The sequence below is a fragment of the Sparus aurata genome, chromosome 20, assembly GCF_900880675.1.
Source record: "Sparus aurata chromosome 20, fSpaAur1.1, whole genome shotgun sequence".
In the NCBI taxonomy this organism is placed as follows: domain Eukaryota; kingdom Metazoa; phylum Chordata; class Actinopteri; order Spariformes; family Sparidae; genus Sparus; species Sparus aurata.
In genome coordinates this window covers 1778020-1794140 of record NC_044206.1, presented here as the reverse complement: position 1 = coordinate 1794140, position 16121 = coordinate 1778020, and the positions used below count along the sequence as shown (strand labels likewise).

Sequence of the window (16121 nt, the reverse complement as noted above, 5' to 3'; positions counted from 1 at the left end):
TACCCTCAGCAGACGGAGTCCATGCTCCTGCCTCAGTTTTATCTTGGGTTAGGGTTACCAAAGTCATCCCTTAATTCTAGTTGTTGTTGCAAAAAGGACAAGCAAATGAGTCAAGATCAGGGTGTCAATGCCTCTTGCGATATGATCCTCAATACACTGACACCAAATAATGATATTTTTATTCTATTTATGATGTATCATTAGATAGCTGTCTTGCAAAGATTTAATATTGCAGAATCGCTGAGTCATAATCTCATTAATGCGGGCCACATATCAACGTATCATATTGTAACTTACTCAGTGATTCCAACCTCTTAAAATAACATGACAAAGCTAAAACAAAAAGATCACCCCAAAGCCTTATACCAGGGGTACTCAAATACAAATCTTAAAGGGCCACAAAGATTCTTTTCAATGACTCAAATGTCCATGTATTGAGGTCGGTCAGGCCACCCGCAATAATACTGTAATATTCAAAACAAAATGTCCTTTTCATTCTAAACAACAAAATACGAACTAAAATAAAATGTAATTTCCATTTTAACATAAATTAAAATACATAGTTGAATATTTCCTCTTTTTGTTTGCCTTCAAACATTGTGTCCATCACTTCAGTCATGCATTATTTTATTTCATTGTGACATAAATGTGACAAGCATCCTGCTTGCAGCTTGATATGACGATTTCAGTGCATTTATTTGTGTTGTGCTTATCGCTGAATTTTGAGGAAATGTCTCTTCAAAATTCCTATGCTTCATCTCATAATGCCGTTTCAAATTGGAAATCTTCATCACAGCTTCTCCTGGCATATTGTAACGCCCCTTGTTGACTGTGGCGCAATGACTCTTGGGTATTCTGTTGGTGTTGGTGTAATTATGGTTCGTGAATGTGTTTGTGAATAAGATTATGTAATATGGTTGTGGGTTAATTCACGTCATTTGTTCTTTGATTAAATGGTGAAACATTTTGGCACTGTGAGTGAAAGGGTGTTTGCCGGGAGAAACTCCCCATCCGTTACAATGTTTGAGTGTTTGAAAATACGTGATGAGACAGAGTAGAACTAGTTAAACTACGTCTGGCCCTTGTTACCGCTGCACTGTCAGATACGTAGGGCTTGTCCTGGTCAGAGGGAGAATGAATGCAAATTTTAAATCCATGTTTCTCTGAGTCGCGGATTTTCACTGTCCACTAGAGATGGGATTTATGGCTCTTTGAGGGGAGCCGGATCTTGGTGAACCGTTCCTTTCAAAGAGCCGTTCAAAAAACTGGCTCATTTGACTGAGTTTTAAGAAGCCAGCCTAGTGGTAACTCATTTTATCTTGGAAATAATCACTGGGAGGTATGATGGGGTGAGATTTGTAACAAAATTAGATATCCCACCAATATCTGAGTTTGAATTATTCTGAAATATTGATTATAACCTCATTTGCCATGCATGGACTAGATTTTAAGTCTGATCTGGATTCACTGTAAATATTCCACAAGGTTGCGCCATATCACTCTGCTTTGACAGTGACATCACTATTTTGGATTTACCCTTTGTACAAAGTGTTTGTATGTGTGTAAAGCTACCATGACTTGTTATTCATGCAACACCGTGACCTTAACACTTACAAATAAACATTAAAAAACAAAGCACTACCTGATGTGGAGGCAGGGGAAGCACTCGCATTTTCAGTGTCACTGGAGACTTCATTGTCACTATTGCCTGAGTCAGTTGGCTCTCTTCTCACCTCTGCCACTTTTACTGTTGGATGTTGTGTTTTGAAGTGTCTATGCAAATTATTTGTTGAACCGGAATTAAAAGAAATATTTTTATGACAAATATTGCATTTTGCATTACTGTCTTCCACAGGAGAAAAGTGCATCAAAATGCTGCTCCGTTTCCTTTGGCTCATTTTGTCCAAATGACGACGTCACGACACACGACAGTGACTGTCCTCCTCCTAACTAAGGCCGCTGCAGCTGCTCTGCTCTCCGAGGCAGGGGCATTCACGTATTTCTGTTTTATTTCTTTTGTGTTTTTTTTTACGCAAAGGCAGCATGCACAACTCAGGTGGCATCATGCTACATTTGCATATCTAATTAGCACCGTGCAGCTGGGCTGCGCTCCTCCCCATGTAACTTCTCTGTCCCACTCAGGGGAGGAGCACAGGAGGAGCACACAGTGATATAAAAAAATAGATAAAGAAAAAAAAAAAGAATGGTTCCCAGCTGCGACTCGGTTCCCATCGTTCATGTTAACGAGCCGTTCAATAGAATCAGTTCGTTCGTGAACGTCACAACACTACCGTCCACTTTGTAATAGCAGTTTACTTGGAAACACGCAATTTTCAATCTATTACTACCGGCAAAATGTGAACACGCGAACTGCTCCGAAAGGGAAAGTGAAAGCTAAAAGTTGCGCTCGCAGCGGTGAGTGACCCAGCTGTCTCTGTATCGTTGGTATGGAGACAAGTCCCGGTGCACACGTGCTGACCCAACCAAAACACATGGTGAAGGAATAAAAGTTCGGGGGCCACAAACAGGAGGCCGGCGGGCCGGATGCGGCCCTGGGGCCGCCTATTGAGGATCACTGGTTTACAGCATTTCAATTTGGCAAAAGTGGATGGCAGCCTCTTCGGGAACCATCACCTTATCGCAGTGGAGAGGTTTGCGTGTCCCAATGAACGTCCGGAGCCAGGCCCGTGAGCGTGGCCGGGTCTGCCACGGGGCCCGGCCGGGCACAGCCTGAAAGAGTAACGTGGCACTTCTCCCTCCCCCATTCTGTGGACCCACCATCCGCAGGAGAAACCGCTGGGGTCGGGTCCGCTGCCACATGGGTGGCAGTGGTGGTGACGGGCCTCGCTAACCCGGACCTGGGCGGCAGAGGCTGACTCTGGGTACGTGGAATGTCACCTCTCTTGGGGGGAAGGAGCCGGAGTTGGTGCGGGAGATAGAGCGTTACCGGTTGGATCTGGGGGGGCTTGCCTCCACGCACAGCATTGGCTCTGGATCCAAACTCCTGGAAAGGGGCTGGACACTATTCTTCTCTGGAGTTGCCAAAGGTGTGAGGCGCCGGGCGGGTGTGGGTATACTCACAAGTCCCCAGCATAGCGCCGCCGTGTTGACGATTACCCTGATGGACGAGAGGGTCGCCTCCCTATGCCTAAGGGCTGGGGGGATAAACTCTGACTGTTGTCTGTGCATATGCACCGAACAGCAGGTCAGAGTATGCGGCCTTCTGGGAGGTCCTGGCGGGGACCCTGCAAGGGGGGGACTCCGTGGTCTTACTGGGGGAACTTCAACGCGCACTTCGGCAATGACGGCGATACCTGGACGGGCGTGATTGGGAGGAACGGCCTTCCCTGATCTGAACCTGAGTGGTGTTCTATTATTAGACTTCTGCAGGGTTCTCCCCAGAAATTCTTAGTATAGCGGCGCACCGTCTGTCCGGGGGGGGGGGGGGCGCTCGTCAACCGCTCGTCAACGTCAGTCCGGGGGGGGGAGACACGGACGTACGGACAGCCGGTCATCAACTCCGTCAGCCGGGGGACGGACGGACGCTCATCACCGTCAGCCGGGAGCTCCTAGCCGTCAACCGGGGGACGGACGGCGGACGGACGGACGGACGGACGGACGGACGGACGACGCTGTCACGCGCGGAGTATAGCGGCACTGACCGAGCGGTAGAGCGGCGCAGCGCCGCTGTTCCACCGTCTGGGGAGAACCCTGCTTCTGTGCTAGTCCCGGTCTGTCTAAAAGGAACACCATGTTCGAACACAAGGATGCTCATAAGTGTCTGTGGTACCAGAGCACCCTAGGTCGAAGGTCAGTGATCGATTTTGTGATCGTATCAGCTGATCTTCAACCATGTGTTTTGGACCCTCGAGTGAAGAGAGGGGCAGAGCTGTCAACTGATCACCACCTGGTGGTGAGTTGGGAACGGTGGCAGGGGAAATCCCTGGACAGACCTGGTAAGCCCAAACGAGTAGTGTGGGTAAGCTGGGAACATCTGGGGGAGGCCCCTGTCCGAGAAGCTTTCAATTCCCATCTCCGAAGGAGCTTCTCTCGCATCCCTGTGGAGGCTGGGGATATCAAACCTGAATGGACGATGTTCAAAGCTTCCATTGTTGAAGCTGCAGCTGTGTCCTGTGGCCATAGGGTCTTAGGTGCCTCAAGGGGCGGCAACCCTCGGAGACCGTGGTGGACACCAGTGGTCAGGGAAGCCGTCCGACTGAAGTAGGAGTCCTTCAGGGACATGTTGTCCCGGGGGACTCCTGAGGCAGCTTTGGGGTACCGACGGGCCCGAAGGGCAGCAGCCACAGCTGTGGCAGAGGCAAAGCAGCGGGTGTGGGAGGAGTTCGGCGAGGCCATGGAGAAGGACTTTCGGGCGGCGCCAAAGCGCTTCTGGAAAACTGTCCGCCACCTCAGGAGGGGGAAACGGGGAACCATCCAAGCTGTGTACAGCAAGGATGGGACCTTGTTGACTTCGACTGAGGAGGTCATAGGGCGGTGGAAGGAGTACTTTGGTGACCTCCTGAATACCTCTCAGCCACCCTCTGTAATGGAGAAAGAGCTGGAGGATGATGGGGTATCATCGCCGTTTTCCCTGGGTGAAGTCACTGTGGTAGTCAAACAACTCCACATTGGCAAAGCCCCAGGGATCGATGAGATACCACCAGAAATGCTGAAGGTGTTGAGGGTCTGTCTTGGTTGACACACCTCTTCAACATTGCGTGGGGGTCGGGGTCGGTGCCGAAGGAGTGGCAAACAGGTGTGGTGGTCCCTCTCTTTAAGAAGGGGGACCAGAGGGTGTGGGCCAATTACAGAGGTATCACACTACTCAGCCTGCCTGGGAAAGTCTACTCCAAGGTGCTGGAAAGGAGGGTCCGGCTGATTGTCGAACCTCAGATTGAAGAGGAACAATGCGGATTCCGTCCTTGTCGTGGAACAATGGACCAGCTCTTTACTCAGGCAGGGGTCTTGGAAGGGGCCTGGAAGTACAATCTCCCAGTCTACATGTGTTTTGTGGGTCTGGAGAAGGCGTATGACCGGGTCCCCCGGGATGTTCTGTGGGAGATGCTGCGGCAGTATGGGGTGAGGGGGTCCCTTCTCAGGGCCATCCAATCCCTATATTCTCAAAGCGAGAGCTGCGTGCGTATACTAGGAAGTAAGTTGGACTTGTTCCAAGTGGGTGTTGGCCTCCGCCAGGGCTGTGTCTTGTCCCCAATCCTGTTTGTGATATACATGGACAGGATTTTGTGACGCAGTCGTGGTATGGAGGGGTTACAGGTCGGTGACCTTAAGATTGCATCACTGCTTTTTGCAGATGATGTGGTCTTGATGGCATCATCGGCTGTAGATCTACAACGCTCACTGGATCAGTTCACAGCTGAGTGTGAAGCGGCAGGGATGAGGATCAGCACCTCTAAATCTGAGGCCATGGTTCTCAGTAGGAAACCGGTGGATTGCCTACTCCAGGTGGGGAATGTGTCCTTGCCCCAAGTGAAGGAGTTCAAGTACTTTGGGGTTTTGTTCACGAGTGAGGGGATGATGGGGCATGAGACTGACTGGAGAGTCGGAGCAGCGGGTGCGGTGTTGCATGCGCTTCACCACACAGTTGTGACGATGGGGAGCTGAGCCGGAAGGCAAAGCTCTCGATCTACCGGTCAATCTTCGTCCCTACCCTCACCTATGGTCATGAGTGATGGGTCATGACCGAAAGAATGAGATCGTGGGTATAAACGGCCGAAATGGGTTTTCTTCACAGGGTGGCTGGGGTCTCCCTTAGAGATAGGGTGAGAAGCTCAGCCATCCAGGAGGGACTCGGAGTAGAGCCGCTGCTCCTCTGCGTGGAAAGGAGCCAGTTGAGGTGGTTCAGGCATCTGATGAGGATGCCACCAGGGCGCCTTCCTAGGGAGGTGTTCCTGGCACGTCCAACTGAGAGGAGACCTAGGGGTAGACCCAGGACCAGGTGGAGGGATTATCTCTTCTCTGGCCTGGGAGCGCCTGGGGATTCCCCAGTCAGAGTTAGCTGATGTGGCCGGGGAAAGGGAAGTCTGGGGCTCGGTACTGAAGCTGCTGCCCCCGCGACCCGATTTTGATAAGCGGCTGACAATGGATGGATGGATGGATGGATGGATGAATGGCGGTGTGGTTTTTAGTTAGCCGGTAAAAGCAACAATGAAGAGGAGGGGGACAATTTAATGTAGTTGGCTTGACCGAAACGTCCTCTGCAAGGAAGATGGCTGGCCTCCTGGTCTAGATCAAACCTCCCCGAAGAGCACCAGGCCTTGAGGCCGTTTTTTGTCGTGGTCAAGCCATGTAATTACATCATCATGTGATGCACTGTGGACTTTTTTCCCAAAACAATGTGAAAGATGTGTCCCTCGATGAGGACGGTAATAAAAGCCTCACAACCCCCTCAAAATGACTGATTATACTGTCAGAATTTGGCCTGGCCTGACACTGGTTGAGGTTTCCTTCCACCACTTGGTGCCAGAACAGAGAAGAGTCGCGACTTCGCTGAGTGACCGTTGTTTGTGGTCCGGGATGGCGCTTTCAGCCGGCGAGCTGATGTAGAAGAGTGAAATGCTCGCGCTGGGGCATGTGGTCTGACCAGTGTAGCAGTTCCATTGACGGCCATGAAGGCCAGTACTATCGTCTTGAATCGGATGCTGGCCTCAACAGGAAGTCAGTGGAGGTCACGGAGGAGGAGGGTCACGTGGGAGAATGTGGGTAGATTGAAAACAAGGCATGCTGCAGCGTTCTGGATACAGTGCAATGGCTTAGTTGTGGAGGCTGGGAGTCCAGCCAAAAGTGAGTTGCAGCAGTCCAGATGGGAGATGACCGGCGCTTGGACCAGGAGTTGTATTTCGTCCTTTGTGATGAAAGACCGGATTCTGTGGATGCTGTCTTCGTATTCCAGAACGTGTTTGGCTTTGATGTGGTGGAAGAGATTGCTAGCAATGGAAGTCGCACTGGTCTTTTAACCTACTCCTCCTGCTCCTCTTCTTCACTATGTCCAACACTTTCAGCCATTGCGGTGTTACAAAACAAAACTGCATGGGCTTTCACATTTTCCAGACTATTCACAGTGTTTACACATAAAGATGAGTGCATTTCACCTCGGAGTACACGTGTGAGTGTGACCATATGGTTATTTGCCACAAAGATAGCAAGTAACGACCACTACATTCACTGTATACTTGAGATTCTGGAGGAATTGCTGGAGACCTGAAGCTTTGGGCTCACTGGCTCCAGTCGACATCTGTAGCTTAACCCTAATAGGGTCACTTGTTAATCCCAACTGCAAGTGTCTGCTCCTTGTTCCAGTCTGTTAGTCCAATTTACCTCACATAAAGTCATACTATTTGTTCGTTATCTGCCTGAAGAATTTTCCAAAAAGTATCAACACCATAAATACAGCCGAGAGAATACATTTAGTGACTGGAATTAGCTGAGGTGCTTAGCTGAGCAGACAGCTTGTGGGTACCTGAAAGCAGCCCCCCCCCCCCAGTATAATTTAATGTCATATAGAAATGTAACCCCTGTACATTTATTATGAAGGCATTACTTGGGTATAGAAGACACAAATGTTTTTTTTGTCTTTTTTTTTTTAACCAAACTGTAAACATGTTTATATCTGCTGTAAAGTTGGGTCTTTTAACATGGGCTCATATGGTGCTTTGAGGAGCTGCAGATTTTGGGACTTCCACAGTGGCTTCAGTTCTCAGAATGGGAGTTTGGTATTTGGTATTGTTACAGAACACATTTCGGTGGAAAATCAATATATAAAAAGTATGAATGGGTAAAATAGATGGAAATGTGAGTGTTGGGCCAGTGAATATGTGAAAAAGTTGAACAAAATAATCTGTAATGACCACACAATAGTATTGTGTGATTGGTAAAGTTGTCCACAATGGACTGAAACGAAAGGATAGCTATCACAGTAGTATTTTGTTGGATCGCCCATCTCTCGACTCTGCTGCATTTATTTTGACCCTTTAAATATATATTATATATTTCTCTCCTGAATATTCCTGGTTATCTGATAAGTCGTGAAAATTGGGAAAATCTCTTGAAATGTACCAACTGGTATCAGCAGTGATGGCTGAGTCTGCACACATTTGGCATTCCAGCTGAACAGATCCAGATTCAGATCGAACATGCATACTCCGCAGATCTGCAGAGAACACACTGTGCTGTAGACATAGCAAGCTCAGTAAGTGGGGCGGGGGGAGGAGGAAGAAGGAGCAGAAGAATGTTAGAGCGGGATTGGAGGGAGGAGTGTCGTGCTATAAATTGATCTAGTTGTTTTTCTTGTTCACACACAGACTGACGCACACTCACACATACACAAACACACACACACTGTTCTGTCGGGAAGAAAATAATGTGCAGCTGAGAGCTGAGAGGTTGGACAAACTGTCCTTGTTACTGTGTTTGTCTGTGAGTGAGGGTGTGGATATTTATTCTTTTGTTAGTGCTTAAACTGTGTGTTTGTCTGTTGAGTAGATGGTGTACAATAGCCACAAAGACTTATAGTCTCTTACTCAGTCCTTATTCAGAATTGTAATGCTTCTCACCGTTGAGGCAAAGACTTCAATAATATCTGTAATATTTCTGCATATGGATGACTGTTTCTTGCTGTGCTGCTGAAAGCAAAATAGGAGAAGCTTTCTGCAAGTATTTTCAAGCCCATAGATTTACTGTTTTATCCAGATTCACAAGACTGAATATTTCAGCAGCTGGTTCATAATGGAGTATTAAGAGTATTAGAGTATTAGTGGAGACTACACCATAGCCAATAGACAGTGAACATGGTTGTACATTCATCAGGTGGTGTTCATCAGGTGGCTCAAATTAACAAAGAAACGGCGGGAGAGACTTTGCAACAGTTTCACATCTCGGGTTTAATTCTGTGAAGAAAGCATATAGTTTTCAGAACAATCTCAACATCAAACAGAACAAAAGAGAAAGCAAAGCTTCCACTGCTCATTTTAAAGGCCAAGCCCACTTTATGTCCTCGGTTGGGAGACGCCCCCCGCACTGGCACATCCCCATTCTGGAACACACGTGACTAGGCATACAAGATGCGAGAACAGAAATAAGCACATTACTGCAGAACATGGATAAGAACATAACAACTGCATAATTAAAGAATATCTTAGTTTTATGATTACAGTTTTCCTGCTGTAGCCGATTGGCAAGGAAACAATCAATTAAAAGAGCTTATAGGAGATTTTAGAGATGCAACCAGCTCCTGGCCTACAAATGTGTTCTCCACATTTAAGAAAATAAGTTCATTTAATAGAGACTAGAGGTGTGGAAATTCCTCGATTGTAAGATGCATCGCAAAACGGACGTGGACAATTCTGCATCGATGCAGAGACAAAGCATAACCGAGAGTCTTCAGCTTGTGCTGACTATTGATTGTCTGGCCTAGCTGGACAATATAGTTATCTTGCAACATTACTCCAGTGCTTGTTGATGTACATTAGGCTAATGTTACTAGGGCTGTAATCTACTAGTAGACTGGTCAATTTATTGGTCGATATGTTCTGGCTCGACCAAAATTCAGATTTTTGGTGTGTTAATTACATGCTGCTATGGCAGTGCGTAAACACACAGCGGGTCCTCTCCATCCTAATGCTGTCTACAACGCTCACTGGATCAGTTCGCAGCTGAGTGTGAAGCGGCAGGGATGAGGATCAGCACCTCTAAATCTGAGGCTCCTTCATTCATTCATTCCTCCTTATTCGATTGATAGTTGCATTACTCCTGCATGTATACGTTCCATCAGATCGGATCGGATTTTGTGTTCTGCGCAGGTGCGAGATTTTTTCCCCGGGGCCGTGAGCCGGAAGTAGACAGACGGCGGCGGCGGCGGCGGCGTCTTTCCTCCGAAATCACAGCAAGAAAGAGCGCCATTGTGCACCTAGTTTGTGTAATTATCATGTACACCATATACGAAATATACAAAGATGTAGCTTCGTCTCGCTCTTCGTACGCTGTCTTTCTTGAATGCTCAGGCAGCTGGTGACTTAATGAGGTCAGCTGGAGGTGGCTCTGTTACCACAAGTTGAAATGGGTACAGCGCCACCTAGCGTACCGGGGTATGACATGCTCCGGCCCAATAATGCGATTTTCTCATCAGCATGTATACTCAGATAATTGCAGTTGTCTGGTTGAGTAGCATAGTCGAACTATAGCTGTAATCCAACTAAGCTGTGCATGTAAACGCACTGAGTGTGTCTTCAGAACACCCCCCTTGTTTTCACTATTTTGGATTAGCCCAACCTACTACAGACAAACAGATTGAAGTACGTACTAGAAGGCCTAGGTCCGGTGGTTTGTTAAATATTTATTTATTTTTAAGCGTTTCATTTGCAGTCATGCCATTTGGTAAATCAAAGTATTCTAGAACTGATGCTAGCAGCATTTACACTAACCTGTTATTTTCAAATTAACAGTCACTCCACTTGCTGGTATTCACGTTTAAAATACATCTGTATCTTTCATTAGTTTCTCATAGGATGTCGATTGTATCAACCACTTTGTAACTCAGATACAAATACATAGCTTGAAGCTGGGCAAGATGGATCCATCTGCCTCACTAGGCAACCAAATTGAACAAGAAATATATCTGTTGTCAGGATTTTGAACATTTGAGCAGTGTGTTTGTTTTTCCATGTTTACAAATTTGAAAGAAATAGTAGTAAATGGCTAATTGTGGTTATTTAACATGTGTATTTCACCTACTTTATTAATTTGTATCATTACCCCTTTTACTTCAGCTATTTTATGCAAATTATTTTTATCGTCCTTTATATTTGTAAATCATATTCTTGCTTTGTTTTGTCAAAACACTTTGTAAACCATGTTTTTAAAAGTGCTATACAGATAAAGTTAAAACAAAATGTGATTGTAATAGAAATTATAAGCTTCATGTTGTGTGTTTTTCTCCCTGCAGGCTGGTGTTTGGGACTCTGTATCCTGCATACTACTCATATAAAGCTGTCAAGACCAAAAATGTCAAGGAATATGTAAGTTCATGAGCATTACTCAGCATGACAGCATTACGGCGCACACACATGGAAACTAACTCCAATTTATACTTGTGTTATGTAAAGGATTTGAGAGCGTGAGGCAACTATCTAAAGTTACCAGGATTCTGAATTTTTATCATTATAGACCAATATCCGCCTTCTTGACTGCTATTGGCCTTTAGGCAAATAAGAAGACATTCACTGATGTCAGTTGCAGATGTTTCATCTAATCAATTTTGTGCTGGCACATTCATGAGCTACTGCGTTATGACATCTCTCCCATCAGTTTGCAAGGCTATGTTAGCACTGAAGACGTTTTATCAGTTTTATATGTGAAAGGGTTAGGCTAAGATAAGATAGAAAGCTAAGATTTAAGGTTGTTTCATAAATTCGTATGATTGATTTTGTACTCTTTCAAAGATAGTGTAATGAATGGCTGAATGACTTAAAAACTGTTATTTTTCATAATGAAGAGAAATTAGTTTGGTTTGTTGACTAGGCCTTTAAAGCCTCAAAAATGTCATTACCGCCATCACTAATTTGGATTCTTGAAGCCAAAAATTACCATATAGAAAGAGGGTATAACTGGAGAGGATATCCTGATTGGATCTGACTAAGAAACCCGAGGACAAATTATTGTCAATCACAAGGTAGCCGTGCCCTGATGCACCCTCTGATTTGTTCTGTATTTAACTCTAAATGGGTCCATAATCGACAAAATAAACATCATGCTGCATTTATGATGACTTGAAATTGATTGAGAACATAAATTCAGGTGGAAAATGTTTACTGAGGTATATAATCAAGTTAGAAGTATGATCATTTTCTCATGAGCTTCTTTCCAGAACCAGTGGAGTCACCTCCTGCTGGCCAACAGTAGCCGCCTTGAGATAGAAAAGGCGGCACATTTGCTGCAAGGTAAAGGCGGCAATGTGCCTCCCTGTCTTTCTAAAACGGAGGTGTGATATTCTTCCTTTTCCAAAAGCCACCACTTGGCCGCCACTGGGATAGGTGTAATGTGACTTGACGTGAAGTACGAAGTTGGGCAGTGAACGGTGACAACGAATTTGTCTTCATAATAAGAGCTTTACATTGCACCCCATTGGAGTTTAGAACTTCTTAGCGGGGGGCTTTTAATTTGTAAGGAGCGACTGTTCGTAGCTTGCTGCTACAACAACAAGCGGACAACGAAGACAGCTACAGAGACCGAGGAGACGCAAGCATCTCCTGGATCTCAGCGGCTATCCAGTTGCTCATCTTAATGTCCGCGGATGAAGTGATGGACTGACTGCTGTGATCAGCTGTTTCCTGGTTTTAAAAATCCCCGGCTGTGGGTCGCAGAACAGTGCAGGTCATTGACACTTCTGCACATCTCACGCAATTGCCGGCACATCGACGTCTCAGATTTAGATAGCAATGGAGGCAGAAATAAGTGTACCCTCCGAGGCGGCAAATTGGCGGACCAAAACAGACCCCCAATTTACCACCTTCTGTCTAAATCCACAGACCTAGCTGCAGAAAAGAACAGCCAAATTGGCGGCTTGCCTCCCAGTATAAAAACGGCTAGTAAGAACACATGAACACTCCATCCACATTTAATACAGTGAATGATTTTAACCAATCTCTCTCAGTTCTCAGTGGTAGAGGGAAAGGCTTAAATCCATTATTTTCTCCATACATTTAATGATTTTAATCAATTATTTACTGCAAAATCTTACATCTCTCTATATGCTTGATGACCATTTTGATGGAATTCATCAGAGATTCTACTATGTGAAAAATGGCACCTAGTAACAATCTGTAGACACTGGGTATTTTATGGGTCGCTAATGATTGTAGCAGAACTAGAGTTTTGTCTCAGCACTGATTTCCATTGAACAAAGGTTTTGTTGGGAAGGTATACATGCATATAGATTTAAGGGCTTGGATGTGTTTTCTTGGTGGAGTGGGTGATGTAACTAATGTCAGTGAGGGTGAAATCCCAGTCAACTGAGTTAGTAACACATTTACACAGAGCTTTAACACACCAGCTCACCGGTTCAGACGCAGTAAGCTGTGACTATGACTTGAGCTTTCCGACACTTTGTTTCTCCTTCTCTTTTTCTTCCTCACAGACTGCTTCTGGTTCTGATTCTCAGATCCACTTTATTGCAAAGCATTTGCGTTGGTAGAGGTAAATGACCTTTACATTTTTCTTAACAACCCTGAAAGCAAGGAAGGAGTGGATGGAATAATCAGAAAAATAACCAGGTTGCCCAGCTTTAAAGCTTAGTTAATGTAAACACCACTTGGCCCTTTGTAATCTACTTGGTGAGCAACAGTGGAATATTATCACTGTAGCAATATTTTATGTTCTGCCCCAAACAGGGAATGAAATCAAACCACTTTGCTCCGACACTGAGTGCTTACTATGGGTGTTCAGCTAAGAAAAGCTAGCTTGGTATTCTTAGTGGACGTTGCACGTGTCTATAATTTTTGTCCACCCTATTCCGTAAGCACACGGGTCCCGCCAAATATCGCAACATCAGTATCTTAGGTAAAAGGTGGGACTTGGCTTCCTCAAGCAATGGACATGCTTGAGGAAGCCAAGTAGAGGAGGCTGAGAAATGAGTTTTACCACAAGTTTTTTTTTGTTGTTTAATGGAAGCAAGACTTCAGCTGCACACTTTGTACTTTAAACCCCCCTCAGAAAATGTCAAGAGGAGTGCTGAATCAGTGAATGAAGACTAGATCTCACTAGAGGATGAGCTAGAATCAGCATCCACTGCTGTTTGCAAATCAGCCTGCAGCCGTCATGCTAATCTAACTAAGACACAAATTCACAACATTAAATGTATTTTTTCATTAAAGTGAAACTCTCACCAAAATGCAACCTAGGCTTTTTTTGTGAATGTTGTTTTCGGGTCAAGCTAATTTTCTCAGTGCAAGGGGCACTTTTACGATAGCATCAAACATTGTTTTTGTACACAGAGTTTACTAAAAAGAGAGTTTTTGGACAACTCACATTAGCAGATGTTTCCTCCGCTCGCTGCCGTCCTGCCAGTGAGAAACATTGATCTCCAAATGTGATGTAACATGGAGGTGAGTTAGGTGGCTCCTAAAGCTTAGGTCCATATAAATGCACGGATAATTTAGTGTTTTGTCGTTAGCGAAAAACAATATATAAACATATAAGAAACAATACTAAAGTAAAAAGCCGGAAAAGTCATGTGACATATTGCGTGGATAGTTGTTGCCGGAAAACAGTAGCATTCCACCTTAACTCTCCTCAAAGTTTTGTTGCATTCAAGGATAAATATTTTCAAAGGAACTTTTCTATCCACCTTTGTAAAACAGCATGAACTCACTTTGCTTGGATACATCTGTGCCCCCTACCTGTTTTGTACGGTAAAGCTGGGGTTCTCAAACTTTCTGGGGCCAAGGACCCCCTTATAATCCTCATGCCGATTAAAACATTTGTACTCCTTGATGCCTTAGGAATTATTTATATTTTGTACTTTTCAACCTGAATAATTAAGGCGAGTTTCATAAAATGAACTTAAAATGAAACTCGCGCCAAAAACCAACCGCGGCTTCATTTGTGATTTGAATATGAGTCAAACCGTAGTGTAAAAGCATAACTACCAAGAAAGAGGCACTTTTAAGATTTACTGTAGTTTCGTTTTCGGGCAAGCAAAAACAAAAAGTGTCGATCCCCGAGTGCGACCTAACAGGCAGGAGAGTAATGGTGGACCACTACTCAAGCCTTCCTGTTAGGTCGCACTCGGGGATAGACACTTTTTGTCTGCCATATGGCGGCGTACCGGAGATACAGCTACTAAAGTGAGTTGTTCAAAAACCTTCTTTTTAGTACACAAACATTGTTCTCAATGCTCGTGTTCATGTGTAGAGACCCTGGTGATACTACGAGCAAAGTTTCATGTTGTGTCGAGCCTTCTTAGTGTTTTAAAAATAGCAATTTTGATACTGTCGTAAAATTGCCCCTTGCACTGAGAAAATGAACTGAAAACAAAACTATGGTAAATCTTAAAAGTGCCTCTTTCGTTGTAATTATGCTTTTACATGAAGGTTTGACTCATACATTCACAAAAAAAAAGCCTAGGTTGCATTTTGGCAAGAGTTTCACTTTAAGGCTACCCTGTAGCACATATGTGAAGGATTTAATGTATACATCAGTGAACCAGAGTTAATTACCTGTAGGGTTGCATGGTAAACCAATACTAGAAAGGTACCGCGGTACCCAACCGTTAAGAACAATGCTTTTTCACGTTTTATTAGTATCGGAACTTAAGCGACAGCGGAGCAGCGTGTCTGCGTGTCTGCGTGTCTGCGTGAAGCTTCTCTCTGCTTCCTCACTAGGCTCTTTCACACTGCCGTTTGCATGCAGGGATCCTGCACCAATTCTCCACACCCTCCCCTGTGTGAAAATTTCAGATGCGGAGAGGGGTGAAATTTCGCTGATCCGCCTCTGGAGGTAGTATCAGGAGCCCTTTTTACACAGCGTCTCCGCATTATCTCCGGAGCGGTGGTTTGCCAATTATCCGCAGATGGTGATTCACACAGAGCGAAGCATCTCAGCCTTCACGTGTGTAATTCCCACAGAATGCCGGCGTCGCGGCTCCTAAAGAGGCGTGACGGTACACGTCATGTTGATGACGTCGGTGTTTCCCCAGGTGTTCCCCTGTTAATCCAGACCCGCGGACAGTTTATAATCATATGGATGCTGTTATATTGTGTAGTGATTGAGATCCTGACCCACCAAACATCCTAGAAAGTGAGTTAAGTTTTTCACGCTAAATTACATAATTACACATAATCACCATCAGTAAACAGGTCGCTGTCAGACTCTGTCACTCGCGAGGACAGAGGCTGTTTTCTGGGGGAAAGTTCCCTGAAGTCTCGGTCAGGAGGGCTGACGGCCGCGGTGATTTATTTTCGTCACAAACACTCAGTGAGTTAAAGTTTTTTGCCGGTGACAAACGCTGTTTTTTGAGCAGAAATGTAAGGAAGAGTCAGTAGTACAGGCAGGAGGACAGACGCTTCTCCATGTACAGCTGTGGTATTTATTTCCTTATATAAGTTGCCAAA

At 45.2% G+C, this 16121-nt stretch overlaps 1 protein-coding gene across 1 annotated transcript in view; it reads left to right on the top strand.

The window, feature by feature from the left end:
• The window catches only part of LOC115571845 (receptor expression-enhancing protein 3-like), a 45586-nt gene that overhangs the window by 9121 nt on the left and 20344 nt on the right, over window positions 1–16121 (top strand). The window contains exon 2 of the mRNA XM_030401482.1: window positions 10958–11030. Coding sequence (XP_030257342.1) covers window positions 10958–11030 — 73 coding nt within the window. The remainder of the gene's footprint in view (window positions 1–10957; window positions 11031–16121) is intronic.